At 35.4% G+C, this 13582-nt stretch overlaps 1 protein-coding gene across 2 annotated transcripts in view; it reads left to right on the forward strand.

The window, feature by feature from the left end:
* The first annotated feature begins 216 nt into the window (after positions 1-216).
* Positions 217-13582, forward strand: part of LOC124937569 (protein PIR) — a 39882-nt gene continuing 26516 nt past the window's right edge. For both annotated transcript variants that reach the window (XM_047477853.1, XM_047477854.1), the window contains exons 1-14: positions 217-451; positions 3923-3995; positions 5541-5605; positions 6024-6101; positions 6503-6622; positions 6713-6783; positions 7138-7230; positions 9011-9080; positions 9214-9278; positions 9458-9653; positions 9738-9889; positions 10656-10749; positions 10952-11164; positions 12552-12763. In XM_047477853.1, coding sequence (XP_047333809.1) covers positions 398-451; positions 3923-3995; positions 5541-5605; positions 6024-6101; positions 6503-6622; positions 6713-6783; positions 7138-7230; positions 9011-9080; positions 9214-9278; positions 9458-9653; positions 9738-9889; positions 10656-10749; positions 10952-11164; positions 12552-12763 — 1556 coding nt within the window. In that variant the 5' untranslated portion in view covers positions 217-397. The remainder of the gene's footprint in view (positions 452-3922; positions 3996-5540; positions 5606-6023; positions 6102-6502; positions 6623-6712; positions 6784-7137; positions 7231-9010; positions 9081-9213; positions 9279-9457; positions 9654-9737; positions 9890-10655; positions 10750-10951; positions 11165-12551; positions 12764-13582) is intronic.

Below are 13582 nucleotides of genomic sequence, written 5' to 3' on the forward strand. Positions count from 1 at the left end.
ATTTCGTCTGAAAATTTTAGAGCAGTCGTTTGGTCAATCAAATTTGACCTTCAAAATGGCTGATTTAGCAGTCAATAAAATGAGATTTTTTTTTTTTTTAAAAACAAAAACATTAAAAAAAAACTGAAAGAATGTCTATAGTAAGACTAGCATTTCTACAGTAAGCACTTACTAATATTTAATACTGCAAAGGGTAATTCTTACTTCTCATCTTCGAATGTGCTTTGCAGTTGGCAATCTACTAAAACCTACGCTATCGAACAAAGAAACCCAGCTCCAATCTCGTCTTTTCTTCGCAGTTGGCCAAAACCCAGATTTCGCCAATAAACCCCAAGCATAAGGCTGATCTAGATTCCCTATTGGCACTGTATTCTTCACCAATTTATCCCTACATGCAATGTCTGTTCCCGTCGAAGAAGCCATTGCAGCTTTGTCCACGTTTTCCTTGGAGGTAATTGTTGATCTTCTAGACCATGTGTTATATCTTGTAATGTGTCTTAGAGAAAGAAATGTGGTGCTTTTGAAGAAAGATTTGAAATGGGTATGCTTAGAATTTCTTACTTGTTTGATTCACAACTTGTGTGTTAGTAGTAATTGATTTCCTTAGGCTTATAGGGACCATGAACAACACTTTATTGAGAATCTGTTTCCCACAACATACTAAGTACTTGTATATTCTATTTATATTGGATCAGTTGCTTTTATTCCCTTCTAACATTAACAATAATGTGTTGCCTAATGGAATATAAGGAACTGGAACAACATTGTTTGGTAGTTTTATTTTTAGGTTTTTCTAAGTATTTAATTCCTCTGCTATTTGTTTGGGAATTATGAGAAGCCCTTGACATGGCATCCGATTGGCGATTTAATTTTGTTTTATCAATGAAATCGTTTATTGGATCAAAGTTGGAAGTGCGTTCTTAATCTTGTAGCTAAATATAAAGAAAATAGCTGTAATTTTAGTTTAAAAGTTGACTTGATTTCAAGTTAATTACATGTATAAACAAATTTTGTATAACAAACCCTTTACGGGATATCCCTTTTCATATCAAGTATTCGATGATGAGCCTTGAATGTAGGAGTCTAGGAGATTTCATAAATTGACTTACCAAGTTCATATCACATATTCACATGTAATATATCTCACTAAGTGATAAATAAGCTTTCTTTCAAGTCTTTATATTGCGGATGCTTGTCAAATACGAATCATTTTGTGACAACAAATGAGTGTTAATTTCCATGGGAGTTCTAGCTTGTTTATCTCCAAGTAATCCCTGTTTGGTGTAACAAAGCAAGATCATATTCTCATTGGGATATGCTCAGCTCTGTAGAAAATTTCAGCACTAAATATTGATGACTTCCCAAATCTTTGGTCACAAAGTGTTGTCTACTTTTTCTTCACATTGTAATATTCTGCACATAATTTAATGTGAGAAGAATGCCATCTACATCAACTGTAAGCAGAAGAATTCATGGAGTCCTTATAATATAAATCCATGTCTACTTTCACACAACAATAGATAAGGGCTAATTGGATGTACATGGAATGAACTAATAAGAGATGAACAAGATAAAATGATAATATCTTACGCAATGAATGTGTATAAGAAATAAAATTAGATGAAAGATGAGAGGTGGCTTAGAGTTTACTTTTCCGAAATGCAATAGGATGAACTAGGAAACAACTATGTGATTTTCAAGGGCAACAAATTGTTCTGGAGAAACAAAGCAAGAAGATAACTTGGATTTTTGATGACTATGGAACTGCAAAGGAGGGTAACAATTTGGAAAGAACTTTGTCAAAACTTGTTGGAACAGACCCGTTACAACGTAAATTAGGTGGACTAGTGTCACAAGGGAAAGTAACGCAACGAATTTTTACTTATTTTTTTGCCCTTGTGCGGCTTGTTTCGCACACCAAAACAATCAACCCAACTCAACAAACAGCCAATCACCACAATAGTCAATAAAACATACAACAAAGAGAAACACACATCGATTACGGGCCACACCCAACTTTATAATTATATTCACTCACAAATAACGATTACAAAGAGGCTATAAACACTCAAGGCTGCACACAAAATGTCTCTCACTGTGGGGGATATTTTTCTATCCGAAATCCAACAATTTGTCTTGTGCAGCTCAAGAATATTTATAACAAAAGAATAACAAGCTGCCTAGGAAAATAACTGATCTAGGGTGTGGAGAAAAACCGTCAGACAGTTGCTGCTGAACGTGGGTCTAACTGCCGGGCAGTTGCTGCTGAACGTGGGTTTCAACTGTTAGTCGTGGGTCTCAACCGTCCAATATTGCAGCCCCACGTTCTCCATCGGTCCCAGCTGCGCATCAGCTGTTGGACGTGGGTCTTAACTGCCCGTAGTGGGTCGTAACCGTCCACTATGCCCACGTTCTCTCAACTGACGCTGACTTTTTCTGCCTCTATGCCCATCATGCCGACATTTCCGGTCCTCTCCGCCATCATGCCGACATTTACGGTTCTCTCTGCCATCATGCCGACATTTACGGTCCTCTTCGCCATCATGCCGACATTTCCGGTCCTCAACCTATCATGCCGACATTTCCGGGTCCTCAACTCATCATGCCTACATTTCCAGGTCCCCTATCTGGTCACCACCAGTCCTCATCTAACCGTCACCAGTCGGCTCCGTTTTTTCCGCACTCCATGCACACATTCTCTCAATGCGCTAGACGTTGCCACTCTTATGCCCACGTCGCACGCACACGACTCCTCTTAGGCATTCACTCCGTCCTGGCCTTCCGCAATCAAGCCACGCAAAACGCTTTGCTAGCACCTTGTGCCTTTGTCGCACGCACACGACTCCTCTTCAGCACACTTCTCTCGGTCCTGTCACTCCACACTCATGCCACAACAGAAGCTCGGTTGCTTTAGCACTTCGCATCTCTGGTGTCCATGTCGCCCACCCGCGACACTTTTTAAGCACCTTCTCGGTCCTGACTTTCCACAATCATGTCAAGACAACTCGGCTAACACCTTGCGCCTAAATCGCACGTACACGACTCCTCCTTCGGCACACTTCTTCTCGGTCCTGGCACTTCGCACTTGTGCCAGAACAAAAGCTTTGGTTAATTAGCACTTCTTATCTCCGGTGCCATGTCGCACACCCGCGACTGTTTTTAGGCACCTCTCGGTCCTGACAATCCACAATCATGCCAAGATCGAGGCTAGTTATGGTCGTAACAACTAGGCATGGGCGAGTTATAAGGTGACATAAAAACGAAGGTGATAATAGGCTTGTATTAACGTTGAACCATTGAAGAGAGAGTGTAAATGATATATGGAGTAGACTCAAAGAAAACAACATCATAGAAAATGTTATACTTCCCAGACATGTTCTCATGACAAGTTATGAGACAAGGGAGAAGGGTTTATTCCTAGAATCAAAGGCCAAGATCTGATCTCGTCCACTGGTGGCTGAAAGATCAGGGCAACCTAAAACTGTCCCTATAGTTCATCTTCCCAACAACCATCACTTTTATTTAGATAGAAGATAAGCTTAATAGGCTATTATTTGTACTTGCAGTTCGGTTAACTTAGTAATTAGTTATTAGTAGTTGTATTATGTTTATATAAAAAGTAAGAAGAAAATATCTTGTGGGTGATCTAAACAATAATACCTTTGTAAAGGCAAGTCGTTGCGTGCAACTAAGTATGTTACAACTAATAATAAGGAGGGATGAGGGCAGCGATGAAATTATGTAATCAAATATTCTTGCCTACTAGAGTTGGAGTGCCTTGAATTAGTAAAAGCGAGCTGCAACATTTTTGGGAATGTTAATACATGTATAATTTGAGGTTGGCTTAATTAGGTTTTTATGTTATCTTTTTGTTCTGAAGAATGGTGTCCTTTTGCACATTTTCAACCTGTGACCTTTGCAGGATGATCAGGCAGAAGTTCAAGGACCTGGAGTTTGGATATCAACTGAAAGGGGTGCAACTAATAGTCCAATTGGTATGTATCTGCATCAATATACTGCATGGAATTTTAATTGATATTGGTCAGTCATATAAGAGATCTTTTGTATAATTCTTACTGACTAGTACATGCCAATTTTTTTGACCGAACAACTGAATGTCTGCATGCAATAAAAATTCTCACTGACAGTTATGTGTCCTTTCCATTTATGGAGAAAAGCTTTGAAGAAGATGATGTTAAACTTGTAAACCAAACGAGAACATAATATATATTTTCCTTCTTGGCATTTTGTCTTATTAAACAAGTAGGCATTACCTGTCCTCCATTATCCTCCCTTCTCCAATAAACCTCTCAAACAAGATCATGTACAATTTTTTTGGAGGCAGGTCTCCAAACTCTAAAATGTTGTAGGGCATATAACCAAATATTAAAAAAAAACCAATGGTATATTATGCTTGACCGAACAGCCACATCATTGTCTTTTTTTACAAATATGGATCCGCTGACGCTGGTGTGTATTTGGGTTATATATCATTCCCCGTTAGAACTGGGAGATTTTCAAAGCAAAAAATCAGTTCTGGCATATTATATCAAAATGACCCACAGTTCAAGGAAATATATAAAATTTATATAAAATTCTCAGGGTATGCATTTTCGTTTTTCTAGAAAACTATTCAATTTCCTACAAAATAGGTACATTGGCTATGGTCATTATTTATCTATTAACTTTTGTGTGGGACAATTTTCTCCTTCAAGGACTTTTATTGAACTTAGTTGAATGGATGTGCAAATTTTGTCTTGATGTATTAATATGTATTTTATTACATAAGCTAGTTAGAGTTGGAAATGATTTAAATATTGATGCTGATAAAAAAATCATAATGAATGTAATGGACTAAAATATTATAAACTGCAAATATAATAATGTGATGTCTCACGCCATAGTCATGCCCGTGCATGTCATGCCGTGAAACCTGAGCCCAATCCAACCCGCCAATCGCGAGGTCTGTAAAACTATTGAAAATGTTATGCATTACTTAATTTCAGGAACAAAGCTTATATTCTTCTATAATTCTAAGTACTTACCGTATCACTTTACAAGTTTATTCATCTTGGTTAAACCTAATATAAAATAATGCTTCATTCAACCACATAAATATTGGTGCTTCTATTTCTTCAACAACATTCACTATTTTTCCTCCTTTCATTCTTTGTAAAAATCTTCTTGTCAATCATATACTAACTTACTTGCACTCCCTTTGACCCATTCGATATTAGTAGTTTCATTCGAAGAGTTGTCCCAAGTTATATATGTTTTGTGAGTTACATTAACACTTTTTTAGTATTATAATTACTCTATTAATGTCCCACACTTTAACAAATGGGGGTGCACATTTAATTTCTTCATATAGAAAATAATGGGGGCCCAACATGTAACTTCCTATAATAGTGAGGGCATTTTGATCATAGTATATATATATTATATATATCCTTGGGAAACAATTAATTACCTGCATGGAGTGCAACTTAGTGATAATACTCTCTCTACTTTACATAAAAGATTGCTTCTTTTATTTGCAGAGTATACTGATGTTTCTGCATATCGGCTATCTTTATCAGAAGACACAAAAGCCTTGACTCAGCTGGTGTGTATATTTTCCTTTAGTAGGCATTCTTCTCTCTCTCGGATCAGAGTTATATGTAGTATGAAACTGTCTTCTTTAACATGAATGAGAGTATGTCATTGATGGGATTCCAGATGCTTCAAAAACCTGCAATTCCAGCCTTAACTTTGTTAAGTCACCTACTTTTGGGAGTTATTTGTTGAACCAAGGAAATTGTTTATGATTTTGTTAGCAGTATTTTTTGTATTTTTCATTCTAGCTTTACAAATATCTGGAGAAAATTACAAAGTAGATTTTCAGTAGCCCTTCTATATAACCTTTTATCTAGTCTCATTAGAGTTCTTATATACATTAATGCTAGATATCTTTATTATAATTTGGTTTATGTTCTAATTTTTTGAATGTGACTATGGATTTGCAAACTTCGTAACATTACCAGAATGCTCTTATTCAAGAAGGAAAAGATATGACATCTGTGCTCTACACATACAGGAGTTGCGTCAAAGCACTTCCTCAGGTGTGTTCTTCTAAATCTCCGAAGTCCATAATAGAGAACATGCTTATTTGGCATCCCATCCATCCCATGTGTCTAAATTCTTATTTTTACATCAACTTTATGGACTATTGCCTTCTTTGTTTATTGATTATGTATTCATTTTCCAACTTTGGATCTGAACAGTAATAAAAGGCTAATGGTCTTAAGAAGTGTCCACTCTCTAATCTGAAACAATTTAATGATCTCTTCCGTCTCTTAAAATAAGTAGTTTATAGTAATTTGTTTGATTCTGCTGTATTGATTCCATGAAAAATGACTATAGTCCATTAGACAAGCTATATTTACTACATTACTGGAGGTTTTAGTTTATACTTTTCTCCTTCTTTGTTGGTTAGTATAAGAGGTAAACACAATTTTGGCAGCTTCCTGATTCCATGAAGCACAGTCAGGCTGACTTATATCTAGAAACATATCAAGTTCTGGACCTGGAAATGAGTCGTCTACGTGAAATTCAGCGATGGCAAGTATCAGCATCAGCTAAAGTATGACTTGACTTTGTTTGCTTTCATCTCTAACTCCTTGTAGTCAAATCACAACATTTGAGAGCTCAAACTGGATTTTTACTTATGCAGCTAGCAGCTGATATGCAACGCTTCTCCAGGCCGGAGAGACGTATCAATGGCCCTACCGTAACTCATCTCTGGTACAGTATTCACTTTACTACACACTAACAGAAGAATAATGTCTGTGCTGATCTTTGGTGGCATCTCTATCTCATTGCTGCATTTAATTAATAGGAAATATATTTCAACTGCTCTGTAGATAATGTAGCAATAAATTTGAGGGTAAAATATAATTATAGATCTGCCAAGACATGATAGAGACAAAAATTGCATGTATTTGTCCATTGAATTCTTGTTATTGGAAAAGGATTTTCTTCTGAAAACAGTCAAGTCCATAGGTCTCCTAGGGTAAGATTTGGGAACTTTAATCTGATGATATTATCCATATACGTCTTCATTGCTTTTTCTTTGTCTAACTAGTTTGTTGATGACAGGTCCATGCTAAAGTTATTTGATGTTTTAGTGCAACTTGACCATCTTAAAAATGCAAAAGCAAGCATACCCAACGATTTCTCTTGGTATAAGAGGTAAGTTTATTGTGTCTGTGCTATGTAACCTTGAGCAATATTTAAATGTCCTGTCATAAATTATTCTAGGTTGACTTTTTTTTATAAGTCTAAAGACATTTCTATATGATATCTTGATGAACTATGGACTTGGTCAAGAAGTTGCAACTTGGTCTCTCTCTCTCTCTCTCATGGGAGATCAGTAGTCCATTTCATGTCTTTTGTGATACTCCATCTTTCCCTTATTTTGGGAGTTAAAACATGTAACTTTAGGCATTGTGTAGTGTGTGTGTGTGCAGATGGAGATGAAGCGTTTGCTTGATTGAAAAAGTAATAGATATGATATGCTCGTCATATCAAAAGGATGAGTGATTGGCGTATGTTGCATAATATGGAAGGATGAAGTATAATATAGTTGGATTTAGTTTTGAGATAGTTGGTTATTTTGGCCTCCAGAATTTTGTCCCTCAAACCCATCTTCTTTTAATTTTTCCCCTTCAACTTTTGAAATATTTTGATTAAGTCTGTGTTAGTTGAGGACCCTTTGCTGTTCAAACGAGGGCACCAGTTTGGGTTTTCAAGTATTTGGAATTATAACTCCAAATAAATATCTTAGGATTTATGAAAACTATCTTAACCATCACTTGTGAATTTATGCATGAGATTTGAGCACATGACGGATGACTGAATAGGTAATAAATGCATTTGTGGGTCGTAAATATGCACTATAGGCTTCCATCTAAAGGGTTCCTTTCTGGCGAACAACGAAAGTAACGCCTCTCTTTTAAGTGTTGGAAGCTGATATTTTAGCTGTTTACTAGAAACTACAAATAGAGGATGCTTTGTGGTGATACTTGCTTAACTTGGGATTGATTGTATCATCTTTATGATGTTTTCAACTATTTTGTACCTTTTCAGAGCGTATTTGTCATTCAACAAATGTTATGTGCCTTTTTTTTTGTCACTTTTCCATATGTGGAGATTTAATCTAATTAATTGCCTATGTTTTGTAACTAGAAAAGATTATTTAAAGCTTAAGAACACCTTACCAGAAATACATTATTATACTATGAACACATAAATATTAACTTCAGTCACAGATATCTGAACAGTTTTCAGGGTTTAGGGTTATGTTTTATACAATCTCTTCAATGTCTTGTTTAATGTTGGTTGAAGACTTGAAGTTGAGTAGCTCACATAATTCTTGTAAAACACAATATTAATTTATGTCCGCAACAATTATACGAGGGAATAAACTTTCAGTTAGCTAAACTGATTCATATTTAAAAACTATGTGATTAGTAAACCAAATTCTCTTTAATTGTTTCTCATTTATCCTTTAACTAGTCTCTTCAGATTGCTGCACTTGTTTACTTAAAACATCAATGTTAAGTAGAAGAAATGGCAATCTGGGAATATATATTTTAAATATTCATTCGGATGCCAAATAATTGAGGACGACATAAATAACCATTCAAGTCTACCGACCATTTAAAAATAAAATAAAAAACGTCTATTGCAAAAGCTTAAAATGCAACATAATCCCAGTTTGAACACAAAAAATGTCGCCTTTGTTTCTTAAAATTCAAATTAAAGCTCTATTATATGTCTATCATATACATAAAAATATTTTCAAATTAAAATTAAATCACTAACATACAAGTGTATCCCTCTGCGCCACACATTATCAACCGTTTCCAAATGAGATCATAGATAACCAATGAAATGTGTTGCAAAATCTAACTACATATCCCTTTCATGACTTTTTAATTTAGCTCTCAAATCAATTCTGTAATGTTAGGACCTTCACCCAAGTAAGTGCTCAATGGCAAGACACTGATACAGTGAGGGAAGAGTTAGATGATTTACAGGTACTCCATTTTATTCTCATCTTTTATGCAAATGTGCCAAATTTATGCTGGCTGCTCCTGGGATCTTCTGAGTTTGTCAGACTATATTAGATGTTAGAGGGACATTAATTTTAGACATGTTTATCTTTTGCAGATCTTTTTAAGCACAAGGTGGGCAATTTTGTTGCATTTGCATGTTGAGATGTTCCGTGTGAACAAGTATCCTTAATTTAACGCCTCTTTCCCTTGGCTGGACTGTATTCCCTCTTTTGAGCTGTAGTGTTCATTTCTTTTGATATTTCAGTAGTTGGGTAGTTGAAGAAAGTATGGATCTTCCTTTTATGTTAGTCATATCACATTCTTTGGGCCATGGTGATCCTTAATTTATGTTAATTTAGTGTTGAAGATATTCTTCAGGTCCTCATAGTCTTTGCGGTTGAATCGTTAGAGCTGGACTTTGCCCTTCTTTTTCCAGAAAGGCATATTCTACTTAGAGTTTTGCCTGTTCTTACTGTCCTAGCAACATCATCAGAAAAAGACAGTGAATCACTTTTTAAAAGGGTGAAGTTAAACAGATTAATCAATATATTCAAGGTACATTACATCTGGTTTACGGAAGACCTGTCTACAAAAAATTGTTTCTGGCAAATTTATCTCAGGCTTGCTCTTGACTTGCAGAATGATCCAGTTATACCTGCATTTCCTGATCTTCATTTGTCTCCTGCTGCAATTTTGAAAGAGTTGTCAATTTACTTCCCAAAATTCTCTGCTCAAACTCGACTTCTAACTCTTCCAGCAACTCATGAGCTCCCAACTCGTGAAGCACAAGAATATCCTTGTATCTGTCTTTGTTATATATATATATATATATTTCTCTCTTGTAAATTGCATCACCCTTTTCAGCTTCTTACTATTTGTGGTGATAGCTTTCTGTCCTCTTCCCTCACTTATTTATCATTAATTAGTTTGATTTTCAGTTCTTGTTGAGCATTGTGTTGAATAGTTGTCTTTGTGAATGATAATAATTACACTATTGAATAATAACGGCCACTCTTCCACCCTTTTCAGCTATACAAGTACTGTCCATACTGTTATGTGCATAAACAATAAATATAGATAAAAGCTTGTATTGATTTTAATATAACTAATTAAAACAACCACGTGCATAGAATTACTGTAGATTAAAACTGTGCTTTTACTGGATTAGTTTAGCAGAACAATTTTCAGGTAGAATCTATTGCCTTCATTCCCAAAAGTTCTTGAGAATAATCTGGTTGAATGGTTCTTCTCATGAGTGTTTTAGGTCTTGCATGCAAATTTTTTCCATGTAGTCTGAAGTCAATTGCCTTCCAATTGGTGAGATGTTTTGCTCTTTCTAAGCTGCATTCTTTTTACAAAGTGAGACTCTGTTTCAATCTAAGCTGCACTCTCTTCATCACATTTCTGTGGTTATCACTCATAGCTATTTAACATTTTGTATCTACTGCTTCTTATTCTTTAAGCATATTTTTTCCTGTACTATCATTAGCCTTTTCCCTGCAAAAGGAGACAACCTTTCACATGTATGCTTTTATTGAAGACCTTGACATTGATAACTTATCAGCGACATTACCTCATCATCAATCACATTGCAGCAATTCGAGCAGAACATGATGATTTTGCTATTCGTTTTGCATCCTCTAAGAATCAGGTAGACCCTTATTCTATCACTCTTACAAGAACTTGCTATGTAAAAATATTCTGGCCTAGGCATATGCACGATAAACCTATCAATTTCACTAGTGACTCTTCTCATTTTATTTTCTATTAAATACCTTCTTTTATTATCATCTCCTTGACAATTGTAGTATCTAAGTTTCTCCTGCATGTATTTGTTGATGTCCTTGCTATAGCTATTGTTATTGAAATCAATGGACGATGCTGATATCGAGTGGGCCCAAGAGGTCAAAGGAAGCATGTATGACATGGTTGTTGAAGGTTTTCAGCTTCTCAGTCGGTGGACTTCACGCATCTGGGAGCAATGTGCGTGGAAATTTTCTCGCCCCTGCAAGGACCCATTTCCTACAGAGTCAGATACATCGACACTGTATTCAGATTATGAAAAGGTTTGTCTCCTGTCTTATTTTCCAGAAAATTTGTTCATACATTCAAAGAAAAAAGTGCCCTTATTTTCCATTTTCTTGGTGGTTATTCTAATACTATTTTTTGTGTGGTTTATTATAGTTTGTTTGATTTATGCTGGATTTGAGAGAATTAAGAAGTAGATCTTTCATTTGCTTATGCGATGTTTTTAGAGTTGACATAACATGCTTATTTATGTTGTTAGACATATGTTTAGATAACTACTACCTCTAATAAATTGTCAGTCTATCTACTAGTAATAGAGAAACTAGGAGATAGTTACACAAATTAATTAGTATAGAAATTCATCTAGATAAATAAAAAAATGGCATATCTTGATAATATTGAAGTGATATTTCTAAACTCTCCTCTAGCTGGGTTGTACGTATTGTGCATGCGCAACTTGTTACTTAGGTCCTCAATTTTGACCCTTTATAACAATGTGGAAATAATCAAATAGTCCTTGGGAATTTGATAAGTAGGTATTATACCCTGTTTAGTGGAACCGACTAAGTAGTGGTTAGATATTAGTGGAATCAACTAAAGTCCCTGTTGGTTGCCCCATCTTTATATTTCTTTCTATAAATATTCATGTATAATTTCATTCAATAATACACAAATAAGAGAGGACTTTAATCAATCTCAAAATCACTCTCTAAAAATCCACTTGTATAAGAGCAAGTCCCTTGCTCTTGAAGGCACCACTTCACAAAAACTGTTGCCATCGTCATGGCCGAAGTAGCCATTGATGGAGGACTCCGTTAGTCCAAACAATTGTTTTTTATTTGTTCTCATCCCTATCTGATGAACCAAACAACACATAAAGCCCAAACTATCACACCTTCTATTCCCGAAGGTGCTGCTAGCTTATTTCTTCACAGAATGAAGCTTTATGTCAGAGGTTGTTGCTGAAGTGAATGGACCAAAGATGAACAAAATTGGGGATTGCCGAATTTTTAGGAGCTTTTGGCTCTGATATCATGTAAGATTACAAAGAGTTTTTTTGAGGGGACCTATATTTTGTGATGTTTATTAATGAAATGTATCACACACAGTTATACAAGTGGGTATTTACCATTACTAAATCGGTTCCTACTTAAAAGGATATAATAAGATCCCACTCAATTCCATCTATTCCTAAATAATAGGATTCAGTTTTCCATAAATATGAAGGATGACATGCACAAGATAACATTGTGTAACAAAAACATACTCATTGGCTAATCCAAAGACCAATTCCAATATTATTGTGCCTACTTTATAATCTAGAATTCATTTCATTATTTCTACTTTGATGTTTTAGGATGTGTTTGCGAGACTTGATAAGGTTTCACAAAGAATCTGAGTGTATTGCTTGGACATACTTAACAGGTAGTGCGTTATAATTACGGTCCTGATGAGAGGAAAGCTCTGGTTGAGCTTGTGAGCTACATCAAGAGTATTGGATCCCTGATGCAGCTGTGTGATACATTAGTATCTGATGCCTTATGGGAAACAATTCATGCTGAAGTACAAGATTTTGTGCAAAACACGTTAGCTAGTATGTTGAGAACAACATTCAGGAAGAAGAAAGACATTTCCAGGTTGGTAGTTGCCAATACCCTTTAATCTTCTCAAAATTTTCAGCTCTAAAATCTCTTTTCTGAATATATATTTACCTTAATTGTTTGTATACTTGCAATGTTTCATGTTTTACATTAAGAATCTTATTGGAGATCACTTCTCCTTATTTTTATTGATTGATTGATTGATTTTTGTGAAAAGGCAGTCTTTAGTTAATAGAACCAGATAGACGACTGTTAGATCAATCCATCATCTCAAATGAGTCACAAACATAAAACAAACAAATAGAACAAATTCTACACAAGATTAACTTTCAGGTCCACAATTCATTTCATCCTAGGAGCTTATCACCATTAAGCCCCCATTCCTTGGAAATTAGCCATGTTCTTGAGTATTAGGAAACTTTTTCCAAATGGTACTTTGAAGCGACCGCATTTCATGATTTCTTTCCAAATTTCTTCATATTTCCTTCTTGAATTATTGAAATTTCTCTCATTTCATTCTCTCCATATTTGATAGATCACTGCAGCAGATGTGCATTTTAGAAGACATGCCTCCAAGTCTCTTTCCCTTTGTATGTATGAATAATCCAATCCTTAATGCTAAACCAGTGTCTTGGAGCGCACTCAATCATCATGCATTGTTAAGTTTGCATAACTAGAGAAGGAATGGGGACATTGGAAAATAAATGGTTCACAATTTCCTCCTGTCTACAGAGACACAATTAATACCTTTCATAGCCATAAATTTTTACAATCTGTCCTGTATATTAAGTCTCCCATGGAAAATTTTCCTCCTACCAGAATGGGGTCAATGAGAAAGGAGTTATTAATGAATGA

Source organism: Impatiens glandulifera, chromosome 5, assembly GCF_907164915.1.
Source record: "Impatiens glandulifera chromosome 5, dImpGla2.1, whole genome shotgun sequence".
Taxonomy (NCBI): Eukaryota; Viridiplantae; Streptophyta; class Magnoliopsida; order Ericales; family Balsaminaceae; genus Impatiens; species Impatiens glandulifera.